The sequence below is a fragment of the Pomacea canaliculata genome, linkage group LG10, assembly GCF_003073045.1.
Source record: "Pomacea canaliculata isolate SZHN2017 linkage group LG10, ASM307304v1, whole genome shotgun sequence".
NCBI classification, from domain to species: domain Eukaryota; kingdom Metazoa; phylum Mollusca; class Gastropoda; order Architaenioglossa; family Ampullariidae; genus Pomacea; species Pomacea canaliculata.
In genome coordinates, this window is record NC_037599.1 from 17,440,746 (window position 1) to 17,464,541 (window position 23,796).

The 23,796-nt window shown below is 41.1% G+C and overlaps 1 protein-coding gene across 1 annotated transcript; it reads right to left on the reverse strand.

Annotated features, from left to right (window-relative positions):
* Positions 1-48: 48 nt before the first annotated feature.
* On the reverse strand, positions 49-20,344 carry LOC112573412. Its single transcript, XM_025253757.1, has 19 exons — positions 19,653-20,344; positions 12,784-12,857; positions 10,448-10,536; positions 10,018-10,160; positions 9,153-9,251; positions 8,755-8,883; positions 8,311-8,402; positions 8,026-8,098; positions 6,819-7,556; positions 6,353-6,550; positions 5,960-6,166; positions 5,629-5,813; positions 5,150-5,211; positions 4,622-4,921; positions 4,189-4,304; positions 3,801-3,865; positions 3,293-3,434; positions 2,538-2,677; positions 49-2,084 (listed from the first exon to the last, which is right to left on the reverse strand). The coding sequence occupies exons 1-14, from the start codon at positions 19,783-19,785 to the stop codon at positions 4,816-4,818; spliced, it is 2,328 nt and encodes a 775-aa protein (XP_025109542.1). The 5' UTR covers positions 19,786-20,344; the 3' UTR covers positions 49-2,084; positions 2,538-2,677; positions 3,293-3,434; positions 3,801-3,865; positions 4,189-4,304; positions 4,622-4,815.
* Between the last annotated feature and the right edge of the window lie 3,452 nt (positions 20,345-23,796).

The following is a 23,796-nucleotide window of genomic DNA, read 5'->3' on the forward strand; positions in this document are numbered from 1 at the left end:
ACTGACACACCCACACAAAAAGATGTTTGAAGAAAAAAGCGTTTGTTTTCAAAGGTCAATAGAAGCGTTTATTACAGTTGAGGTGTAAAAGATGCTATTGTCAACAAACAATGGGCTTCTGTTGCTGCATTCAAAACGACACTGCCAAACTAACACTTGCAAATAAGTTTTAGTGTACACACATAGGCCGTCAAGTTCACAAAATGCAAATACATTACTTTTAAGAAAAAAAAATATACCTTTACAAAATATCGTTAACCATAGTCCATTAGAACCAGCCTAATTTCGTCAAAATTCTAACACCTGTAACGATTAGGCGTATTGTTAATTGAACTAATATATGTCCATTAATTTTATATACAGTAGTTACGAATATTTAGCATTTTAGATGTATATAAGCAGCAACACATAATGGAGGGGGGGGGGAATGAAATTATTGAAAACATTTCTCTGCTGTGTAAGACCTCAGTGTAGGCTGGTGGTACACACGTGCTGATTTTAAGCCTGTAAATACAACCTTAGTCCAACATTTAACTAGCTAAGCGTTGATGAAAAGTTCACAGAACTTGGCGCGGTCATTAGTTTTAGTGAAGAAGCAAAGTTTTTATTGCGTTTTGCGAAAAAGCATCCGTAGGGCTGCCTACATTCGAGCTGAGTGAACGCTGCGAACAGCCAATCCTGATACATGGCTATGTCCAAGAAAGCCGACTGTTTCAATGTCAGAAGATGAAATCTGGACTCTAACACCTGCGTGGAACGGTGCAGAGGTTTCTTATCCACTACCCCACCCCTTGTTCACAGTCAGTTCGTGTCAGGTTAGCTTCTGATATGGAAATTAATTAAACAAGAGTGCAGACACAGAAAGGGAGGTAAAAAAATAAACAAAAAATGTGTGATACAGGTTGAAAACAGTACTTTTTTAAAATCATTTTGATTCTTGTATGTATAGCGATTTTGTTCAGCTTAAAAGAATTCTTTCCCTCGTCCTCTCTCTCTCGTTGCCTGTTATTTGCTAATGAAGTCGTCAGAAATCTCTGCTTATTCACCGGGCCTTACTTAAACCTGCTGTAAAACGGGAAAATAATACCAGAATCATCATTGTTATTTCATCGACTACTTCCAGCCATGTATATACACTTATTTCACCAATGTACACATAAAATGTGCTATATATAGTAACTGGGGAGGAGGGAAAAACGAAACGAGAAAAAATATGCCCAGCATGCGATTTTAAAAAATTCAGATCCATAAGCGATTTAAATCATAGAGCTAACAGACAAAACAGAAATATATGGGCAAGTTCCGGCTGCTTTACCGTGATATAGCTGCGGGCTCGGGATAAAACAGTTTACCCATCCACCCACCCCAAAACAGAAAAAAAGCTTACATATATATATATTTCAACTGTTCAGATCCATGAAAACAATGACCCTTTAACATTCGTAATGAAAACAATTAAGTTTTAACATTCTACGCATGAGGAACTTCTACTTACACAATCACCAGGCAAGCTATTTGAGATTCTGCATCTTCACTGGCCACCATAACATGCGCATGCGTTACAGAAATCAGTGAAATTTCCTTTTTAAATCGCGTCTGGCAAATTGTGTAGAATTATATACAAACAGCATTTTCACAAAAAAAATTTCAAAATTCATCTCTGCTATCAACATATTTTACCACAGTTATAGTAATCTTTTCTTTAATGCTTTGTAAATTTGTTGCAAAATTTTCTCTAATACATTGTAAATTTGTTGTAACTGTTTCACTAATGGCCAGTTCGTTGTGACATTCTTTCCTTCTCTACTTATCCTTCTATCCTGCTTAATGGACCGGTAGGTAATTATTTTTGTGTTGATGTACTATCCAAGTCCGAGATTATCAGGTGGATATCATGGTGCATTCTTCTGGTAGCCGGATGCATCATAGGCGTGGTTGACGTATGCGGAACTCCCAGACGACGGCGGCTTCTTGCCTTCGTAGCTCGCGTCTGCATCACCGGAAGCTATGAACTCACGGTAGGTCATGGTCGTTGTAGCTGTATTTCCGGACGACATGGAATATTCTCGAATGACTCCTCGCTTCTGTAAGGTGATGACAATTTAATATATTGATAATATAATAATGTTAATTACAATTTTAAAATATTTCTAATTATTAAGAGATGCTGAACAGTGTAGTATAACTACTGCATGGAATTGTCAAGATTAGCGCTGTGATGGACTTTTGAGCGACAATCTACTTCCGGTTGAATGTTCGACACGCGGACTGCAACGGATGTGAGACATCAACGGCATGCAGTACAGGACCGTTTCTTTTACGCATATATTCCTCTTCCGCTATTTAAAAATTTGCAGCAAAATCTTCTTCAAGCCTTCGGTCTGTCCGCTGTTAAGAACCTGTTATAACTCCAGCAATAAGCTTTCCGTTTATTGTTTTCCCCATTTCAACTCGACTAAGCAAAATATTCAAATAGTTAACGGTCAAGTGGATAAAGAAAGTTGAGGGAGTGTATTACAACAGCACAATACACTTACATATCCAGATTTAGCTTTCTTGACCTCCACAATCTTGCACACAGCAATGATGATGGCAACGACAACAAGGGCAACGGCAAGAGCAATGACGATTATCTCCACTTCTGAGAGGCCTTCTTGATGCATTTCATTGGCTGAAACTAGAATGTAATCATATCACTACTTTCTGCCGATGGTTTTCTATGTACTAACTAGCATGGCAACTCAAGTTGATTAAAGTCGCTAACGTTTCGAGCTTTGGTCTTAATAACAATTTTCAATCTCTACTTTTGAGTCGAAGCTTTATGCGTGGCATTAGTGAAGCCACACAGGGAAACACCCAAATTTTACTTTTGGTTTCTCTTCTAACTGGAAAGGTTGACGGTTCTGGAACGTTCAATGGAGAAAGAATAAGTAGCGCAGCTTTAGGATTGAAGGAAGCTTTTTGGGTTTGGAAGTGAGTAGAGAGACGGCCAGCCAGTCGCCGAGTGAAACTCTGAATAAAATCTACAGTTGTGCGGCATTTTTTATTTTTGTTGTGTTCTTGTACGACTAGCCCACCCCTACGTAGTCATCAGGGACTGACAGTTGGCTGATATTGGTCACATTATTATAGGAAACCTTTGACTGCCCGAACCAGGTTCCAGTCTAGAAGGATCTTTCAATTAAGGCAGAGCTTTACGCAGCCAAACACCCAACCAGTCAGATAACCGCAGGCCAACTCAAAGGAAGCAAAGAAAACGTACAAAAATTAAAAAAAAAAAAAAACCACTTACCTGGCGAAAACTCTGCAAGTCTAAGGCTGAAGTTCTCATATGGAAGTTGCTCGCGGAGAGTCGCATTCGCTTTCTGTACGACTTCGTCTAACGAAGAGGCAGACTTGAGCTCAGCAGGAAGTCCACGATGATACTACCGTTCCTAAAAATGCAAGATGTAACACTCACTGGTACATTCTGAAGATGTGCAGACCCGGATACCCAAGCAATGTTAGCACGTATTTCCTACGATGTTGGAAAGGTTAAGGCTCCAATAAACTTCTAAAGCAAATAAAAGTGTTTGAGGATGTCTGTCGGCATCAGAATTGTCAACAGAATTGTCTTGACCGTGGCTGTCAGGTAATAAATTTACTTAGCATAGTAACAAAGGTAACAATATGTTTTCGGCTCAATATGTCATTAATGTTTTGTTATCGTATTTGTTTATTAAACACAATCTAAGATACGCTCTAGTGTCTTCGTCTTTATTGACTTCGAACTGTTATTTTTGGCTTGTCTCTCGACTTACTTCATCTGTAATATGGTAACACCCACGAGTCTGTCGCCAAAGAAGGGCCGAAGAACATGCTCAACCTGCAGAGATATCAATAAATACAATTCACATCGACGTACCGTGTTTCCTCGAAAAAAAACAACAAAAAAAAAACAGACCTAACCTGAAAATAAGCCGTAAATGATTTTGCAAGATGCTCGTGTTTTATGCGCCCTATCCTAAATATAAGCCCTGGCTAAGATCATCAGCCACACAGATGGATTTCCTTCGTCCGTTGACACGCCACAGACAAATTAAATTATAAATCAAGGATATTAATGTATAAATAAATAACATTATGAACAAGATGACAGGACTGTAATAGCATACTTTAAAGACAAACAATTTGCACATCAGTACTGACATTGCTCATGACATCCGCGGCACGTTTCTGGAACTCTGGCGACTTGGGGTCACTCAGGGCTGGTACAAACACTTCGTTTCGAAGAGTCAGCTCCCCTTGGATTTTATAGTTCTTTTCTGCGTGAGAAATTTAATTCAAATGTGTTACAGAGGCAAGTGTTTTACTCTTTTACATGTGAGTTGTGCTCACCGCTTCTTCAATGCGTGAGTGAAAAGATATGAATTTCCAGACCATTTAACAAGACAGGACGAACTGTTATTCCTAGGTGGTGTTAAACAAGACAGTGAAAAGGCCTAACACTAATGTATAACCGTGTACAATGTTGAAATGCACTAATGCAGTTACAACTTACAAGAAGGCACATTAATTGTGTAACTCTGTGTTCTAGGATTTTATAAAATAAAAGATGGGTTATCGCAGGGACAGGCCTTACCAGTCATGGAACTAACATCCGGGTTACCCACTGCACCACAAGGCCGGAAGCAGATTTGCTGTGGCGACACGTAGGGAACGGCGATATGTTTCCGGATGGTTCCTTGCGCGTCGACCACATTGCCTCCAACGCCGAAGAAGAGGCGAGGGCAGGATGTGGCCAGGTTGTAGTCGCTCTTGTCCCCGGTGTCGCGTTTACGCTTGAAGGTGAAGGTCAGGTAGCCGTTTGTCGTAGTTAATCGAGAAGTCGGTCGCATCTTGTGCTTTGTCCACCTCTGGTGTTGAATACCCTTTCAGGTATCTAAAGAAGGAAGACAAAAATAATTCGATAGAGATTGAAGAGGAAGCAGCGAAAAAAAAATTGGAGTCATCAAGAACTGTTCAATTCTTCATGACTTAAAAAAAATGTATTGTACACCAACCGACAGACTACAGAGATAATACAATTTTCACTCAAATGTATGAGATATTTGCATTTATTCTTTAAGAGTTTCGCGTTAGTGAAAAACAAATGGGAACTTTCACCTACCCGTCCCATACGTGATGAGTTCCATCCTGAGTTATTCCCCCGTAAACTACGTCTGTGTTCGCCTGAAAGAGAAAGAAAAAGGTCACATCCTTGATATTTAAGCCTACCACAGGAACTGGTTTGGAATAATATGGTTACATGCACTCTAGTCCATGAACATAATAATGCTGAAGATACCTAAGATAATTTACATAATATTGCTACAGGTACCTAAAGCCAGTGCTCTCACTACTAACCGAGGTCTTCAGAGTTGATCGTCGTTATCCTGCATCCTGTCAACATTTTATTTCTAAAAATTCTAGTATTATTGATAGTACCAATGGTGTACTACATCCACCCGCAAATTCGAACGGCAGTCAACTGACTCATATATCCACCCACTCAGGAATCTGAAGACAGCCTACCTACCCACCCACCATCGAATTTGATGACAGTATGTCTTTTCATCCCCCACCCTACTATCAATCATGGACACTAACCATGAGAGAATCATCAGAAAAGCCAACGGCCACCCAGGCGTTGCGATTGGTGTTGACGTTGGCGCGCAGGGTGAAGTTGACTGTGTCCGTCGTCGGGTCGAACTCCCAGCTGGCGTCCAGCCCACACTGACCCGCCGGGCATGACCCCCGCAGGCAGTTGCTCTGTGGAGTGGGGTTGTTTACAGCTGCCATGAAAATGTTGGTGATGTTTTATTGACAAACATAAACGCAAAATTATTTTCCACTTCTACAACTTCATCTACTATTTCATATATCTGACGTATCTAACATCTTGCTGAACCGCCATGGAGGCAAAGAAACATGGACTCACAAAAGAAGTTGACAGAAGCGGTCCCCCTCTGCAGAGCGCCCACCCCGTGGTATTTGAGCTCGTCTTTCTTGTAGTAGTCCGAGATGGAGACCTTACTGGTCTCCAGGGCTGAACAGGGGCTGTGGCGATACGCACCCTGGCGCTGCCCCACTGCCCAGATCACGTGCATCAGCTCGTTTTTAAACTCGTGGTCAGCAGGATCGGATGCTGTCAGACACACGTGCAGGAAAAATCTGGCATCAGTCTTATGGATGTGAGCAAGCTTAGTAACAAATAATAAATTTTCACAAAAATTTTGACAAATTGTGACTATTTACTCGAGAACCATTCGTTTCCTAGACCTTCAACACCCAGCGTTGCTAAACTTTGTCAAACGTTGCACATTTTCCTCACTCGTTAGCTTCCTCCTGAAAATCATGGTCGTCGTGTCGTCCTTCTCCCAGGCAAGGGCGGCTGTCAGGCTGTTGACACCCCCCAAATATTCGTCCATCACGGGTGTAGAGCGGTCCCTAGTGTAGAAATCTCCCACCCGGTAGAGGTTTCCTTTAGCCTGAGCAATCACAACGTCGGTGCAGTCCATCGGGTGGAGCCCTGGCGAACACAAGAAAAGCCATTTCTCCTCCATCAGGTAAGCATGCACAGAGAAAGGAAGAGAATGTCAAACAAGTGCAAGATATGATTCACAGATGAAAAAAAAAGAGAATTTTACGTTAGAGATGTCAGGTACAGATGTTTTCATAATGCGAGTAGTAAGAAAAGTCTAGAAGACAGACCGACCAAAAACGAGAATGTCTGTCTGTCAGTTTCTTTCTTCCTTTTTTTTATTTTTTGTTCATTCATTCTTCCTTTCTGTTCTCACCATTATTTGAGGGCTCTCCTTCACTGGTGGGCTCGCTTTCGGTTTTAGGTTCGCTCTGACTTTTAGGCTCACTTGTCCCCTCACTGCTCGGTTCACCTTCGCTCTTCGGCTCAGCAGCACCAGACGGCTCGTTGGCACAGTCAACCACTCTAGCAGGTTCGGCTGTGCCTTCTGCTACGGGTTCTGCAGCTGGTGCCTTAGCTGTGACTTCTGCTACAGGTTCTGCAGCTGGTGACTTAGCTGTGACTTCTGCTACAGGTTCTGCAGCTGGTGACTTAGCTGTGACTTCTGCTACAGGTTCTGCAGCTGGAACCTTAACTGTGACTTCTGCGATAGGCTCAGCTTTACCCCAGGCCAGAGGCTCAGCAGTGGCATTAACCGCGGGTTTAGCAGTAACTTCTGCGACAGGTTCGGCAGTACTATTTCCGGTAGACTTTGCGGGAACTTCCGCTACAGGTTCGGCAACTCCACTTCCTGCAGGCTTTGAGGTAACTTCTGCGACAGGTTCAGCAACTCCACTTCCTGCAGGTTTTCCAGTGACTTCTGCGACAGGTTCAGCAACACCACTTCCTGCAGGCTTTGCGGTAACTTCTGCTTTGGGTTCGGCTGCGCCTTCGGGTTTAGCTGTCCCTTCGGCCTTAGGTTCGGGCTTTGACTCGGCGACAGGTTCGACCTCTGGGGTGGCGTAGGAGTTAATGTTGGAAAGGTTAGGGAAATTGCGACAGCTGGCGCCAGTTCCTGAACCACAAGAGAACAACCAGTAAAGAATGCGGTAATATAACAATACTTGATACACACCACCACCACCAGCAGCAACATCAACAACAGCTACATTGACTAATATAAGAAACATGTCTTTATTGTTATTGCAAGCAGCAGACCGCCATCGAGAGTCGATTGCCGCATCAGACAACAAACCGCGACAGTAAAGGAATGTAGGCTCTGTGAACCACTCACAGACGTGAGCCGTCATTGACGTGACGTGTCACTACGTCCATCTGTCACCACCGTTGTTACGTCTTTCTCGTCTGTCACCACTGTTGTTACGTCATCACCAGCATGTTTACGTCTTTCTCGTCTGTCACCACCGTTGTTACGTCATCACCAGCATGTTTACGTCTTTCTCGGCTGTCACCACCGTTGTCACGTCATCACCATCTTATTTACGTCACCAGGGTTCATCCCCTTTTACGAGAGTGCCACTCACCGCGAGTCCTCCATCCCAGGGACATCCAGCTCACAGTCTTGGCTGACATGACGACTTCCACTTCCTGTGTGTCCTGCACGTGCAACAAAGAAAGTTTAGGCAACACAAGCAGCTCGGTGCAATGTTCCTGTAGGCACGTGAACGATGTTCGCGCTACACTTGGAACCCAATGAGACGTAAAGCCGTTGATTCATGTTGAATGTCGTCTATCGCACACAGTTTTCAAAACTCAGAAAGTTCCAGTTGACTTTGACTGCCAATTCAAACATGGGAGAAACTACTCACCTGTAAGATCTTGTAGTGAAGAGTGATGTCCTGTCGCAGCTGTACCCGCTGGTACCCGTTGAGATCGACAGGTGGCGCGGCTACAGGTGAGACTAGAAAAATATTAAAGGAGACAGTTACATCAAATGTGATGATAAAGTAAAAAAAATCTTCGTCAGGGAAATTCATGGCGTAAGAAATGTCAAATGATGTCCTTAGAATGTATAACACAAAAATAAAATAAAGGGAGTGAATTATCATGTTAAACACTTACAGTGTGGGCATCTTGGCCAATGGACAAGCGCCATTTATAGACATGCCTATGACTCAGATATTGCCATATAAGATCAATGGAACAACACCTATGGTAACTTACTCCACTACCGTGAGAAGTTCCTCAAACTTCCTTGTTGATTACAGAATTGATAACAGACAGACGGACTAAGTGGAAGGATGGAGGCCCACCTTTCTGACACGTGGATCCGAACCAGCCGGGTTTGCAGTAACACTGACTCTTAGGGTACGAAGTGGAGTCTGTCTGCACGCACTGTCCTTGTGTTGGACCTCCACAGTCGCCATCGTCAACACACTCATCTGCACATCATCATCCATCAATCATCATCATCAGCCATCCACCACCACCATCATCATCATTATTGTTATCACCATCATCATTTTTGTACTTCCGCTCTGCGCTTTGTGTGCGTACTTGTTTGCGTTTAGTCATTTAGGTCAGCATCACTCACTCCCTAAAAATTAGAGCCCTCAACCTACAAGACACACAAACACACAATTCTATGGAAGTGTGCACTCACACATTTTCAGATTCATTGCAGAATTTCTGGTAGGAAGACACAACATACCTTTGAACTGACAGTTTTCTCCATGGAACAAACGGTCGCATTCACATTTAGCGTTTTTGTAGGTCCCGTGACCACTGCACATTTCAGTTTCTGTCAACTCTGAAAAGTGAAAGAGAAGAATTCCTGACAGTATAGCAGACCTAGGTATGTACATCATGTACTTATTACCTACAGATGCGGTGTGTGTGTACAACATGTAATACCGACAGGTGAGCTGTGTATATACAACATGTAGTACCGACAGGTGAGCTAAAAGAGTGTACATAACTGTAATACCGAAAAGTAAGCTGTGTGTACATCATGTAGTACCGACAGGTGAGATGGGTGTGACTATATTTGTAGTACCGACAGGTGCATTCCATTTCGTTGCTTACTTACTGGGTCCACTGTGTAGGTGTGCTGCACTAAGCCCACTGAGGTTTGTTTACACGGAGAACGTAGATTGTTAGTCGGATCTGTCTTTCTCAGTCACTGTATCCACAGTGTACCTGGCAGGTGAATCTCATGACTCTTATACTGAGTGTATTCTGTATCCAGTGTCTCCTGCCCCAGTATACTCCTAATACCACTGACCAACTGCTTTTTGGGAAAAGGTTTTTTTTTTTTTAAAATATTTAGTACAACTGCGGCGTGCGGCAAAAAAAATTTGTTACTGTTTTTACTTTGAAATTTTTTTCTTGCAATTTCATTGAAGGGTTGAGCAAGAATGTTTTGTATACAGTGCTGGTCGGCGGACTCAACAACCAAAAAACAAAAAAAACAAACAAACAAAACAAACAAACAAACAAACAACAAACAAAACAACAAAAAACATCAACTACTAGATAGAAAGAAAAGTCTGAGACATTTGCGTGTCTCGACGTACGTGGGACTATGTCGATATCTGCACATGACCAGAAGAGGTAGTCTTGGCCTGACCCTGCTGTCCACTCCCCCGCTTGCCTGACCATCCGAAGAGTACAGTTGCTGCACGACTGTGGCGGCAGGTTGATGTCATAGCTGAGAGACCTGCACAAGACACCAGAGGTTGTCGCCAAACACTAAACCACGACCCGAGGCCTCTGCGCGGAGATGCAGCGGACTTCTAGAGTTCCTTTAAATCCGACCATCTTAATATGGCCGATGCTTTGAGGTGCATCAAGGTAAAAAGCTTCAGTGTGTAATCAGCTGAATTACAGTGACATCCATGATATTATCATCGTCTTCAATCAATCAATCAATCAATCAATCAATCAATCAATCAATCAATCAATCAATCAATCAATCAATCAATCAATCAACCACATTAGACTCACGTCCCATCAGCCTGTCCTGCCATACCAGACGCTGGGTAGCGGCTTATCTCCGTGTTGTTGTCGCCCATGAGTTGGAAGTAGTAGCCTCCCTTTGAATACACAAAAAAATTATTTTGCAATATATATTTATATTTTTAACAAAATGGCTAAATGAATCAACAGATGAGCGAAAGCACAAATGGATAAATGAAAGAACTGGAAATATACCACTGGTTAAAAAGAAAGTTTTTATGACTAGGAGAGAGACCTAGTGCTGAGGGCGCCAACACTGACCAGTCTTTCTGAGCTGGATGACAATGGTATTTCTTGCTGAAAAGAAGAACGGCAACAGGGGACAAGATAGACAATGCAGAGTGTCAAGCCTGTGAGTGATCTCTCTTCTACACCTGTACACGTTGGTAACTCCACGTGCAATAATAGAACCACTGAAACCACCACGCAGCCATTTTACCAGTAGTACCAATGGTAATGTCCAATGAATAATTGCAGAGAAACCAGGGGTACAGCTGCCCTCTCAATAAAGATATTGAGAAGGCAAGAATGCGAACGGCGTTCACTGTCATCATGGAGTTTGCCTCCAAAGAGCAGAGCATCTTCCTAGTTCCTACACCACTGATATCCAGCGCAGAATGTGACCTTCGCCACTTAAATGTTGAAATAAGATAACTAAAGCAGGTCATGAAAACAAAAAGCATGGAACTTTGATAGTTTATGAAAAATACGAAAATATAACTGCAGAGCTTTGTGAGAACTCAAGATACTAAATACTGAGACAGTATCGCTTTATGAGTTCTACTAGTAGGTCTGAGCTAGCCAGGGTCTATCTTTTAGTTTCAGATCCGGGGTAGTTAGTAAGTAAATGTTTGGTGTGTGTGTGTACTTGTCTGTATGGGTAGCTATGTCAAGTAATTGCCCACTACTCCCATCCTGTTATGCACGTGCGATCAGGAATCGCCCATCGTGCCAGCCACACCGAACGTGCTTCCGCCATCCATTCTGATGCGCTTACATCCTGGTCACTCAGATACAGAGGAAAACTAAAGATCCCCGAGTTCACACAACGATACACGGACACGAAAGGTAGACTGTATCAAAGCATGCACACTAAAGTATTTACACTACTTTAATATTTCAGCCACCTAAAGTTCCAATATTTGCTCGCCCAACGCACATGCCAGGATAAAGGTGGAGTTCTTTATCCTCGGGATAAATAACTTCCTAGAAATGAACGATCAAATCGTATACCAGGATGTAACTAAACAAACATGTAATAGAGGGAACACTGGTAAACAGTTTTACATCGTGTTCAAGTCTAGAATCAGGGCTTCATCAAAATATTTTGAAAAATTCGATTACGTATCCGTTCCTATTTCAGTTCTTTTATAATTCGATGTACAGATTCGACATTCATTACACTAAAATTGGCCTTTGTGTGTGTCCAGCCATAGGTATCCATACACGAGCTCATTCGGTGGGTTCACCGTGGTTTTCAGGCTCGTAAAGTGTAAACGCTCGTAGCTTTGCTCAACGCTAACACCAAACTGTCGTGACCTTTGCTCTCTCGAGTGTGCGCGAGGGAAGATCTTGGGACAAAACACTGCTAGTCTTATGGTGTCCCTTCTCCTTTTTATGGTGTCCCTTCTCCTTTCTTTTAAGTGTATGGTTTGCTGAATGTGGCTTTTATTCCTTGTTTTTTCCCCCTCTTGCGTGTCGAATTTTATGTCGCCTAAGCAAGCAGTACATGCTTTCATCTTGTCGATGTATTTCTCTGAAGCAGTTAAAAGACCTTCCTACCGGATGGCGTATGAACCGAATACACATGGACATTGGCCAGCTGCTATGATAGAACTATGAAATTATAAAAGACCTTTCCCCACTAGATGGCGTATCAGTTGAGAAGATATGGGTTGTACCATGGAACTGTGAAGTGGTGTGGGCATTGTTGTGAGAAGAAAAAGAACTACAAACGCTCCTGCCTGTCCCGTCCTGTGGACTTCAACCCCAAGTGTACCCACGAACTTGTATTACTGGACTGCTGTCAGACGATTTTTTTCCCAGTTAACTACTAAAACGAGGCATGCGACTACAAAGCTTCCGGTTTAGTCACATTCTTTGCTTAGGCTCGCCGAGACTAACAGGAGAGAACTTCGCAAGAGGCTAAGCGTTGGTCTTGGTAGACAGACAGCAGTCCCCTTATACACATCCTTGGTGTACCGCCCTCAATAAGTGCATTTAGTATCAGTTATTATCTTGCCTCATGTATTGCTGTCATGCAGCGAGGAGGGAGGGTTTGGAAGGAAAGGGAAAGAAAGTAAATCAAAGACTATTCAACCTACTCTGTGTGGATAAGACAGGTGCCATTCGATCTTCATCTTCGTGCCCGCTTGCAGTTTGGTACTGTGTCCAGGATCTGAAAAACAAATCAGATCATTAAGTCATATTTATTTAAAAGTATTAGGTCAAGAATTGTAATAAATTGTTATTAGATATAAATTATTTAAATAACTAAATAATTATTATTCAAACAACAACAACACTTGGGATTGCCTGTCACAGATGATGACATCTGTGTTTGTTACGATGTCACGATCAATCTGTTAGTTCCTGCTGTTGGCCAGGATTGTTGATTGTATTCTCCTAAAAAAGCTGATTACACATTACACGGTTTGCTAGAATACATGATTACACATTAGACCAGGGGTGGGCAATTAATTTTCCCAAGGGGCCGGATGAGAAACTGGGATGGTTCTAGAGGGCCGGACTTATATAGTTAACTCAGTTTTGCCCAATACTGTATATATAGTATATTTACTGGTGGGCGGCCAGCGGGCGGGCCGGTCAGAGACAGGAGGCGGGCCGGATCCGGCCCGCGGGCCGGCGTTTGCCCAGGTCTGCATTAGACGGTTAGCTAGAATACGGATTACACATTACACGGTTAAAAGATATGATTTCATAGAAAAAAAAAACAGGTCGTAAATATGTTTATTATCGGCTATCTGCAGTCATGCTAATTATATATTTATCACCAAAAGTTTCGGACTTGTTTGTCTCTGTCGCTGTGTCCGTCACATTTTCCGTGTTGAAATGAATTGAATAATCATCAGTCTGTTAGACCCACGCACGCACGCGCACGCACGCGCACGCACGCGCTTTTCACAAGACGACTTCGGGAAAAAAATTGTCAGTTTACTGATGTCCGTGTCTGCAGACCAGATGACGTGGAAGGGTTTGGGTCGAGTCTCATGCATTTTAAGTGTCATTACACGCTTGAAATCGCGTTGCTAAGGACAGCGAAGGCAGTGAATCTGCCCATAATTCGTGGTTTTATTGCAGTCTTGCCGCCAAGCAGGTTTTTCTAACAGAAGCCTGGCAGAAAACGCTCGGGCAAATTTTCCTGTTGAGAGAAAATGTCTATTCTTTCTAAAAACAAAGACGTTAATTACGGTATACATTTGATTTACATTTATTTATTAATTTTAAATGAATTAGTATTTTTAACCAGAACTATAGTTGTTTACCTTTTGTAATTTAAGGGTGAAGTTTAGGAAACTGAGTAATAACTAGTAACAAACAGAAAAAGAAATAGTAAAAATAATATTTTATGTAAATATGTCTCATTCAAAAATAGTCCACCTGGACTGATGACTTGAAAGGTTTCTGCTGTTTGGACCAAGAAGAATGCCCATTAGTTAAATAGCTCAGACCATTACTGAAAAGATCAAACGAAATATAATACATGCATTTGATAAAAGATATCCCGCGAACTAAAAGGACTAGTTGAGTGCAGTAACCTATTTGCCGTGTGGTCCATTCTCTACCATGACGGCCCAATGGATCTGCGGTTAGCACCTGTCACCAATACAGTGATGGCTGTCCTGGGTTCAACTTTCATCTCGGGCACGCTGTTCTTTCTCTGCATGTGGCATCTGTTTACAGGGCTGCCTTGTGTGATATAGCCCTAGTTGCTGGCTCGGCGTAAAACACCAATTACTTCCCCTCACGTGATCCACCACAGGCTAAGGCCTTCACAACTTAAACGAACCCATGTACAGTACAATCCTGACGTCAGTGTTGTTGACCTCGACCTGTGCATGATGTTTGTAGGCGCGTGTTTTGAACACGTAAAGGGTTAATCACCCAGATTTTGAAAAATTTAATCTTGCATTTTGATTTCCTCAATCATTGGGAAAAAAACAGACTTTGTACCCCATTGGTCCTTTAAGGGGAAAGAACTCAAACAAAACTGGTTTTGTTAAAGCAGAAGTGCACAAGGTAAAGTATTAGTAGTATTGATGACGATGATGATTTTATAGCTTATTTTCCTAAAGTGGTCTGAATGTATTGTACAGAAAAATTAAAACACAAATGTCACATTCTAAGTAAAAGGTTTTATGATCTTTAGAGTCGAAACAGTTGAGTTTGCGGTGGAGACAATGACAACTGTAGACAGGGTGACAACAAGAATTAGCTGCAGAGACCGCTTGTGGACGATATTTATAGGAACAGACCGATTTGTCACAGGCTTCGAAGAACAACCCAGAACAGAGGTAAAAAGCACAGAAAAACTAAAAGTCGACGCTGACATAGTGTGCCACGAGGATGAGGAGTGCATCTTAATGGCCTTTACATCCATTTTGTTGGGGAAAATCCGTGTAATGAAAGAATCTTATTGGTGGGCTCTAGGATGCTTTTTGTGCTAAATCACATCCATTTGTTTTAAAAGCTTGGCTTCATGCTGGTCTAAATAAAAGCACTGCAAGGTAAAATGATTTGTGCTAGTCCGCCGTGCATGCGTTCGTACGTAGGGTGGATGTGTGTGTGTGTGTGTGTGTGTGTGAGAGAGACAAAGTGAGAAAGAATATAAAAGTCGAAATTTGCAAAACTGTTCTCTATCGCTAGCAACGGACATGCATTGGAACGGTTATTCGTAGCACTCCCGACATCCCCGGATTTATCTCTCTCAGGAAATCAACGTCCATGGCCTACTTTCCGGTCTGTTGGTTGATCAAACTATGAGGTAAACCCGGATGCAGCAGTAGACTTAATGATGGAGGCCGCAGGCTGTCGAGCTCCACCCTTTACCAGCTACCTGTACCTACCTTTGAGGATTTTTACTGACACCTGGTCTGTTTAATATTGCGGAGAAAACTGAACAGGATTTCCTCTACAAAGTAAAAGGCTAAACCGTGGTTAGCATCACAATGATACCAGAGCACAAATTTAAAAGAATCAAAAATCAACAGTGAACAAATGAGAAAAAGAAAAAAAGAAAATGAAGAATTAGAACAAAATAAAGAAAACAATTTGAGAAGAAAAAAATTAGAGGAGACCAAACTAAACCAACTAACCAAAAAAACACACACAAAACAAACAAACAAACAAACAAACAAACAAACAAACAAACAAACAAACAAACAAACAAACAAACAAAACAACAACAACAAAGCAAACAGAACAAAATAAAAAACATTTCTAGAAGATTTTTCTTCTTTTAGTGCGTTGACATGGCCATGCCTAGTGATAATTCTACTGTAGGGTCTCGTCTGTCCCCAGAAGCAATTGTTGGTCTATAAAATATTCTTTCCTTAAATACAGATATTGCTTTTAGGGGGAAGTCACTACTCCAAATTTCAAACAAGGCCGGTGTGAGGGTGTGCTCTACATTTCCATGCGTGAAGACGCGATTGTCATCGCTCTGTGGAAATCGCACCGTCATCGTCGATCGACAGGGCGTGATCACATTGTCAGATAACTGCTGTATAAATAGCCGCCGATGAATCAAGCGTGAAGGACACAGATGTTCAAAGGTTATCTGGGTTCTTTAGTTGCCGGAACTGATTCCAAACCAGTTTTGTAATTGCTTTTAAAAACACCAGTACTTAAAAAAAAATCGTTTTTGTTCTTTTCTGCCAGGAAAACCTGTCCATTTGAGATGAATTATTGTGATCATCTGTTTGGACACCTTTAAATGATGGTATTGTGTCCCCTCGGTCACCTCCACTTGCAGATAATTTCAGTCTTTACAAATTTGTCAATACTTAAAGTTATTCTCTCAACATCAAGAAAAGTTTTCATTTCTTATACATTTTAATACTTGTATTTGACATAAATGTTGAAATATTTAGCCCCAGAGCGCTGAAGTGAATGATGGAAGACAGCAACAAGAAACAAAAATTAGAAAGCAACAAACTTTATGTCATGGAAAGACAAGTGAAAGATTTGGCGCTTACGACCTGGAGACGGATCATAAAATCTGTCAAACAGAACCCCTTGGTTAGGAAATAAGAACTTGTTGATTTAAACAGGGAAAACGAAACTTTAAAATTCAGCTATAAACTTTAAATGTAGACTGTTTTGTCAGAAGATATTTCTGGTACTAAAGATTTGTTGAATATGTAAAACTATACAGAAGATGAAGTAGTCTAGAAAGTACAACTGTTGTAGGACATAGTCGTGCAGCGATATTTTGAAGAGGATGGGCTGAAAGGTAGAGAAAGACAATAAAATGAAGGACAAGATGTTTTGATGTGTTAAGACATTTTCACAACCTTACAAAACGTGATGTCACCTTTGAGACTCACAACTGAAAAGAAGGTTTAAAATATTTATGTAAGGAAGTAAGTTTATGAAATAAATATCAATTGTGCTAGTCTGACAAAGCTACCTTCTTCCTTTGTAGTACATTTTAAGACAGCTGCGAAGACTAATATTTACAAACACCTTTGTTTTCATGTCTTGTGAATGTTTAACAAAACGTGCTTTTCAAATAAGTAAGTAAATACTTCGTAAATAAATAAGTATAGCAGGTATAACTTTAAAATAGTTCTAGACGCTTTGGACTATTATCTAGAGAGTTCCTGAAGCTACTCATCTTAGTTTCTAGTATTGTTAGTTTGTGGTGGTGAGAAATATACACGCAGATTTATATCACTACATCCATGAAATATCTTGAATATTTGAATGAGATTTCTTTGATACGTTTTCCCTTCAGAGAGTCTTAAGTACCTAATTCATTGGAATAAGACATACCATTACATTCTACAAGTATTTTAGTCGCACTTTTGTACTTTTTCTACTTATATCACTTGCCTCTTTAAGATCGGACTCCAGACCTCATTGGCATATTTCAATTGTAGGCGCACGTGCTTGTTACAGTATATTCTAAAAATCTCTCTATCCAAATAAAAGTCCTGATAATAATGCCAATCATTTAATTTGCCTTACTTACCACTCTTTGAATATGTCAAAAGACAATTCAAAGTCAAAATTAAACCTGGTCCCTCTCCTCATTATAAGTATTTATTTGCACCTCATCACCCTTTTATATATGGATCTCGGATGAGTTTTTACCTTCATATAATGATCGCACATTTTCATATTATTTGATATTTTTATTTTTACACCATTCCTCCAATTTTTCAATATTACTTTGAATCGCTATGCTGTTTTGTACATTATTGTAGATCTTTGTATCTCTTTTTCCATCAAATATTTGTTCCTCCTCTGAAACTGATGGTTATTTTTTCATCTAGATAGATACTAATCCAGAACAGAGCTGCATTCTAGAAGACGTATTAACTGGACACATTATGAAATATCTTACTATGTTTGCCATATTCTTTACTTGCTGGTTGTGGTTTTTTAAATGCCATGGTCCTAGTTTCGACTTGTGTCCGGTTAAGAAGGTCCTTTGAACAGAAGCTGATGTCTCAAAGCATTTTGTGCCTAAACTCAAGCTGGTCCTTGAAGAAATAACATCCGCGTTACTTTATAGCATTTTTTTAAAAAATCTTCGTGTCTTACTGTTTCAGTGCTGAACCTTAACCTTTGACCTCTATGTATTCTTGACCGTATACTCACAGCCGAAAGGGCAAACATATTATTGTGAGATCTTGTTTTACACCACCATTGCTCATGCCCCGTGCCTTGTGTGTTCAGGCTCTCAAGACAAACATCCTTCTTGCCGTTTCATGCACTAGAGGCCATGGGTTCTGTTCTCATCGAAAATTTTAAAATCAGCATCTGGCACTGAAAAGTCTGTGCAGACATACTTTAAAAGAGACACTAGGGAGTTGTTTCTCGGATGTTTTGATATGCAAGAGAACTGCACGTGCTAGTCCATTAGTCTTCCATCTGGCAGACAGACCTTCTGTGGATTGTCTGGAGGTTCTGGCAAGCAAAAATTCGCTTCACTATTAATTGCGCAACTTTTATATATATTTACATACAAATATGTAGATAGGCATTCGTGCTTGGATGCTCTCTAGAATGTACATATGCAATATACTTGTTCATTCATCCTATTCATCATGATCAAAGATCTCGCGCCTCTGGCGATGTGACTAAACGTAGAAAGGAAAAACAATGATGGATAGGTATTGATTGCTGCATTTGTATTTTCCCCTTTCCCCCAAGGGCTTGTATTTGACATTCCTGTAGTCTATAGCTCTGTTTTTTCTAGATTTCACTGTCTCGCACCTGTAATCCATTGGTGTCTATTTACAGTATGAAGTCTCAGGACTAAAAAAGAAGAAAAACAAGAACATAGTTGCACACTTATTATCGAAATTTTGTTCGTGCTATCACGTTTATGTAGGAATGATTATAATCTTAAAAGATGTGTTTTGTATGCCTGTGTGTTATTTAAAACAGAGTAAAATACGTAAGAGTTGTAATATGGCTTTAGTAAGTTTTTTGTGAGCAGTTTCCATTTAATTCCTGTTTTGGGAACCGAAATGGAATGGAAACTTGACAGACTGATGGCTCATATTTGATGTAGAAAATAAAGATACCAGAGATGATTTAAACAAAAACAAGAAAATAAAAAAGAAACAAAAATTAAAGATAAAAAAGTAAGAAGAAGAAAATTAATAAGCGGGGAAAATACCTAACCCTAAATACATCGGAAGCAAACCGACACACGAGCGGTTAAAGCAATGGCGTCTGAATACGGCGATGCGCAGGTTTGATACCCGGGTAGCACAATCAATAGAGGGATTTGGGAAAGGCAAGACAGAGAGGAAGAAAAAATAGGCACAGCTCTTACAATAAACTAGCTCCGAAAAAAGATGTGGTCTTCAACACCAAATGGCTAAGGGACAACCTTTAATTTAAAATACACCCTGACGGTACGGCGTTATTTAATATATGCGAGAACTCAATCCGCACATGAAGCCATGAAAGTTGATGGTATCATCGTGCTTACCTTTGGGCATCCCCCCACAGGGGGCCGGAGTACGGATGTTGTCCAGAAAGTCAAAGTCGTATTTGCGGGCCTGTGGGTATGTCAGCCGTATGTGAGCCGTGCACTCGCGGCACAGCAACAACCCCAGCAGCATCCACAACTGCAACGATCCCTGCCTCTCATCTTCTTCGTCTGCCTCACCCACGTGTTGTCACCACTGTTGCTTTTACCTGTCTTCTTTTCTTTTTTCCTTTGTCCTTTGTCGTTGCGGCTGTTGACACCTTCTTCGAAACTATCAAGCAAAGTCTTGTGACGATGACGATTGTAGAGGTGGAAGGCTGTGGGTATGCGTTAGCTGGTCTTTCCCTGACCTCTCAAATGTCAGTAAATTATGTTTCGATAATGGAGGTCTATTTGAACATACAAAACGTTTTTAATCCTCAGCAACTGAAAGTATCTTTTTTTTTCTTCTTCCTCTTCTTGGTTTTCCTCTATTTTGATAAAACTTTTTCTGTCGGGCTTTTCAAAAATCAGATGTTACTGATTTTTGCTCTCACGTGAACTGTTGATGTTGGATGAAACGCCTCAATCCACTGTGAACGTTGTCGTCAGGTGTGCGCGCGGTCTACCTGCTCTTGATGCCGAGCTCGCAATGCCTGTTCGGCCCGGTCTGCTTCGCGGAGCCCCTCCAGCCTTCAGTTTGCGCATGCGCACTCAAAGCGTGCACCAGCTACCCTGCCCTCCCATCGTTTTAGTGTCCTCAACCTCTCCTTCTCCTAGGATCATCATCCCCACAGCTTCCTTACCTCTTCACCTTTTTTTTTCAAAGGTAAGAGATAAGAACTTAGTCATGCGAATCTGCGAATCGGGAATAACGTTAACGACAGAACCTCGCCCAACGGTTTATGGCCTCCTTCTGTCTGGTGACAGACCTAGGACAGTCGATCATCATCTGATGGGATGTACCACGGCCTGTCTGGGCTTTCTTAACTGACAAGAAAGAAAGAGCACGTTGGTGGGTTTTGCTGTCGTGTCCACTGAATTATATATGTAGTTGTGCGTTTGTATATATATATATCTGTCAATCCGTGTGCATCCATGTGAATCGTTCTGTTCATGTATTTAAACTGCTTTTTCGTTTGATGACTATCGACCGCATTGGAAATATGTCTGTCGTACGTGTCTCAGACCACCATTTGTCATGGCGGGTAAGACTTGTCGGCAGTTTATGTCATTTCTCACAGAAAGGCGGGGGAGGGGAGGGTGAGAGGGTGAGAGGTGAGTGAGGATTGTCAACAGTTCGTGTAGTCGATGTTTACTGACAACTAGCACTGCCATGTCTCCTTAGCAGTAAAACTGACACTGAATGTATTTGATGGTCGAGATGAAGACCGTGTAGTCAAGTCGCCTGGTGTGTTGCCCCTGTTCGTAGCCTTCATCATGAATTTAATCCGAGAATTTTTTATTTTTTATTTATTTATTTATTTTTTGTCAAATGGCCATCAGCTACCATAACCTGAGGGCCTCACTCTCCTATTTTTTCGCCTTTTATTTCTTATATATTTTAATTTCAATTTATTATCGAATGAGCCGTGGGCCAAAAAACCTTTCAAAAATTGGTATTTGTATTCTGCGTTTGTTTGATTTTGCGTGTGTGTGCGCGCTTGCTTGCTGCAAAGAAATATACTCATATCCATACTCCAGAGATCATAAAAGATTCCCTGAGTTGTTTTCTATTCGATGTTTATGTCCATGTAACTAAAAGGAATAAAATGTGTTGTCCATGTATTGTTATATGATGATGCGATCTAAATACCATCGTCTGTTTTGGGTGTTTGATTCTGTAAAGCGCCGTGAGCCGCCTTTGATAGTCGGGAAAAAGCAACAGTAGCAGAATATTATTATTATAGTTACCAGAGAATACACGAACATAACCTGTCTTTTCAGTGGCCAATTACAAGTGTTTATTTACTATAACATCACTGAATACAAATGGCCCTCAGAGGGTGACAGATTAATAAAGAATCTTGAATCTTGTCAAAAGCAAAATGCCTGAATGAATCAGAGTGATGAGTCGTCGTGATCTCAGCCTGACTTCTCGTAAACTCTCCTCAGAAACGTGACATTTCGCACCGAAAAAGAAGTAAAAGGGAAAGCAGTGAAGAACACAATGGAGTAAAGCCTATTCTGAAACCCTCCTTTGCTACTGGGAGGAAAGGTTTAAAGGAAACTACAACTAAGGTCAGGTGAACTTCCAGCATCAAGCAAATACCGCCAAAACGACCTGTCAAACAAAGTGGTTTTCTCGTGATGAAAGCCTTTCAACTCTAACCTTCTACCCTGACATACAAGCTTGGCGCAGTTTCAAGCAGCTATAACATAAAGTTGGATTTATAAATGCACTTCCCCACGTGGAGAGGAGTTCAATGTACTTTGCTTACTAGGCTAAAAACAACCTGACGGTTTAACGACGTAGGAGTGAACAAAACAAGCTTAATGTCGATATATGACGAAGGGATGATTGTTAACATTTTCATTATATTATGGAATTCAAAACACACACAAAAGACCGTTTAAACAAAAAATAAAAAATTATGGTTGAACAGAGAAAAATGAGAATGGCAGGAAAAGTACACATTTAAAATACAGACTCCAGCGATGTTATCTCTTTGTACAGCTATATCCTGTATATCTTAATATGTACAATTATATCTCTTAAAATGTACATTTATTGAAAAACGGAATTTCGAAACGAGATATGTATACTATCAACTGGGAATGATTAACACCACGCCAGACCGTCACGAGTTGCGCACCCTGGCCGCTCCTCCATCTCGTCGGGTGTCCACTCAACGACCGGCGTCGTTATTTAGCGTCAGTTATTGGGTGATCAGCTAGCACCAGTCAGGGGATGATGATGATGACGACAACGACAACGACAGACAACGACGATGATTATGATTAGTTGGGCAGGTATATGACTCAATGCGAGAACTTTCGCTGAAAAAAAAAACAACAAAAGTTGGAGGAAGTCTCCAGATGTAATTTTGAAATTCATCATGATAGTACTGATGTTCATTTCATCGTCCACGATGTGTATGTGGGTGTGCGTGATAGCGAGTATGTTTACGCAAATATGGTTTATTTAAATTGCAATCTAAACTTTTGAAAAGAAAAGGAAAAAAACCTAAAACACAGCTTAGGTTATTCTGCATTATATATGTCTTTTTTTTTTACCTGGCATCCAAGCCCAGGGCTTCTGCTTACGCAAAAAATTGCGTACAGTACGCATTGTTTTTTTTTCAATGGGGTCCCCTTCAAATTTGGGCAAAGAACAGGGACCCCTTAAAATCTGAAGAAGGGTTCCCTGGGACCCCAAAGAATTTAGCCTTAGCAGAAGCCCTGCAAGCCTAAAACAAATTACTGTAGATAGGTATGGCAGCTAAATTAAGACACTTTTCTACAGTTTACAGTGTGGATGACTACGACATACGACGAGGATGTTGGCAGTGCCGAGGACAAGGTAAGTAATCGTTGAATTACATTCTTAAAGACCTATTGTGAGATGAGAGAGACATCGCCTGGTGCACCCACACTTTCATCTCAGATCCGGTTTCATACGCTGTTGTGTAGGTAAGCTCCGGACACCAGGTGCGTGTATACCTTGAGGTCACGCACAACGCGCCCTTGTCTTTGCTGATTCACTACGAAGGTCTCAGCACGTGCAGCAGCGCCTGTTGACGACCCCGTTCACACCAGCATATCACAGCTGCTCGTGTCAAAGGTCACGTTGTCCACAAATGAAAAGGCGAAGACCTGCAGAACCCATTCCTTTGCGTGGGTGACGAAACAGACGCTGGTTGGAAGAAGATTGGAGGAAGGAAGGAGTGAGTGAGGTAAAAAGACAGAAGGAGAAAGAGAGAGAAAAGATATATTTATAGTGAGAAACACCATATAGACTATAATATATCTATATTTATAAAGACAACATAAATATATAGAGACTATATACAAGGAACGAACAAATGAACGGACTCCCATACATCCATACAAATTTGAAATGCCTTAAAAACAAATAGCGATAGGTTGGATAGAATTTTAGCATTTGTAGTGCTAAGCAACATAGCTAATTCAAAACTATAGAAGGCCATCTACGGAAATTAAT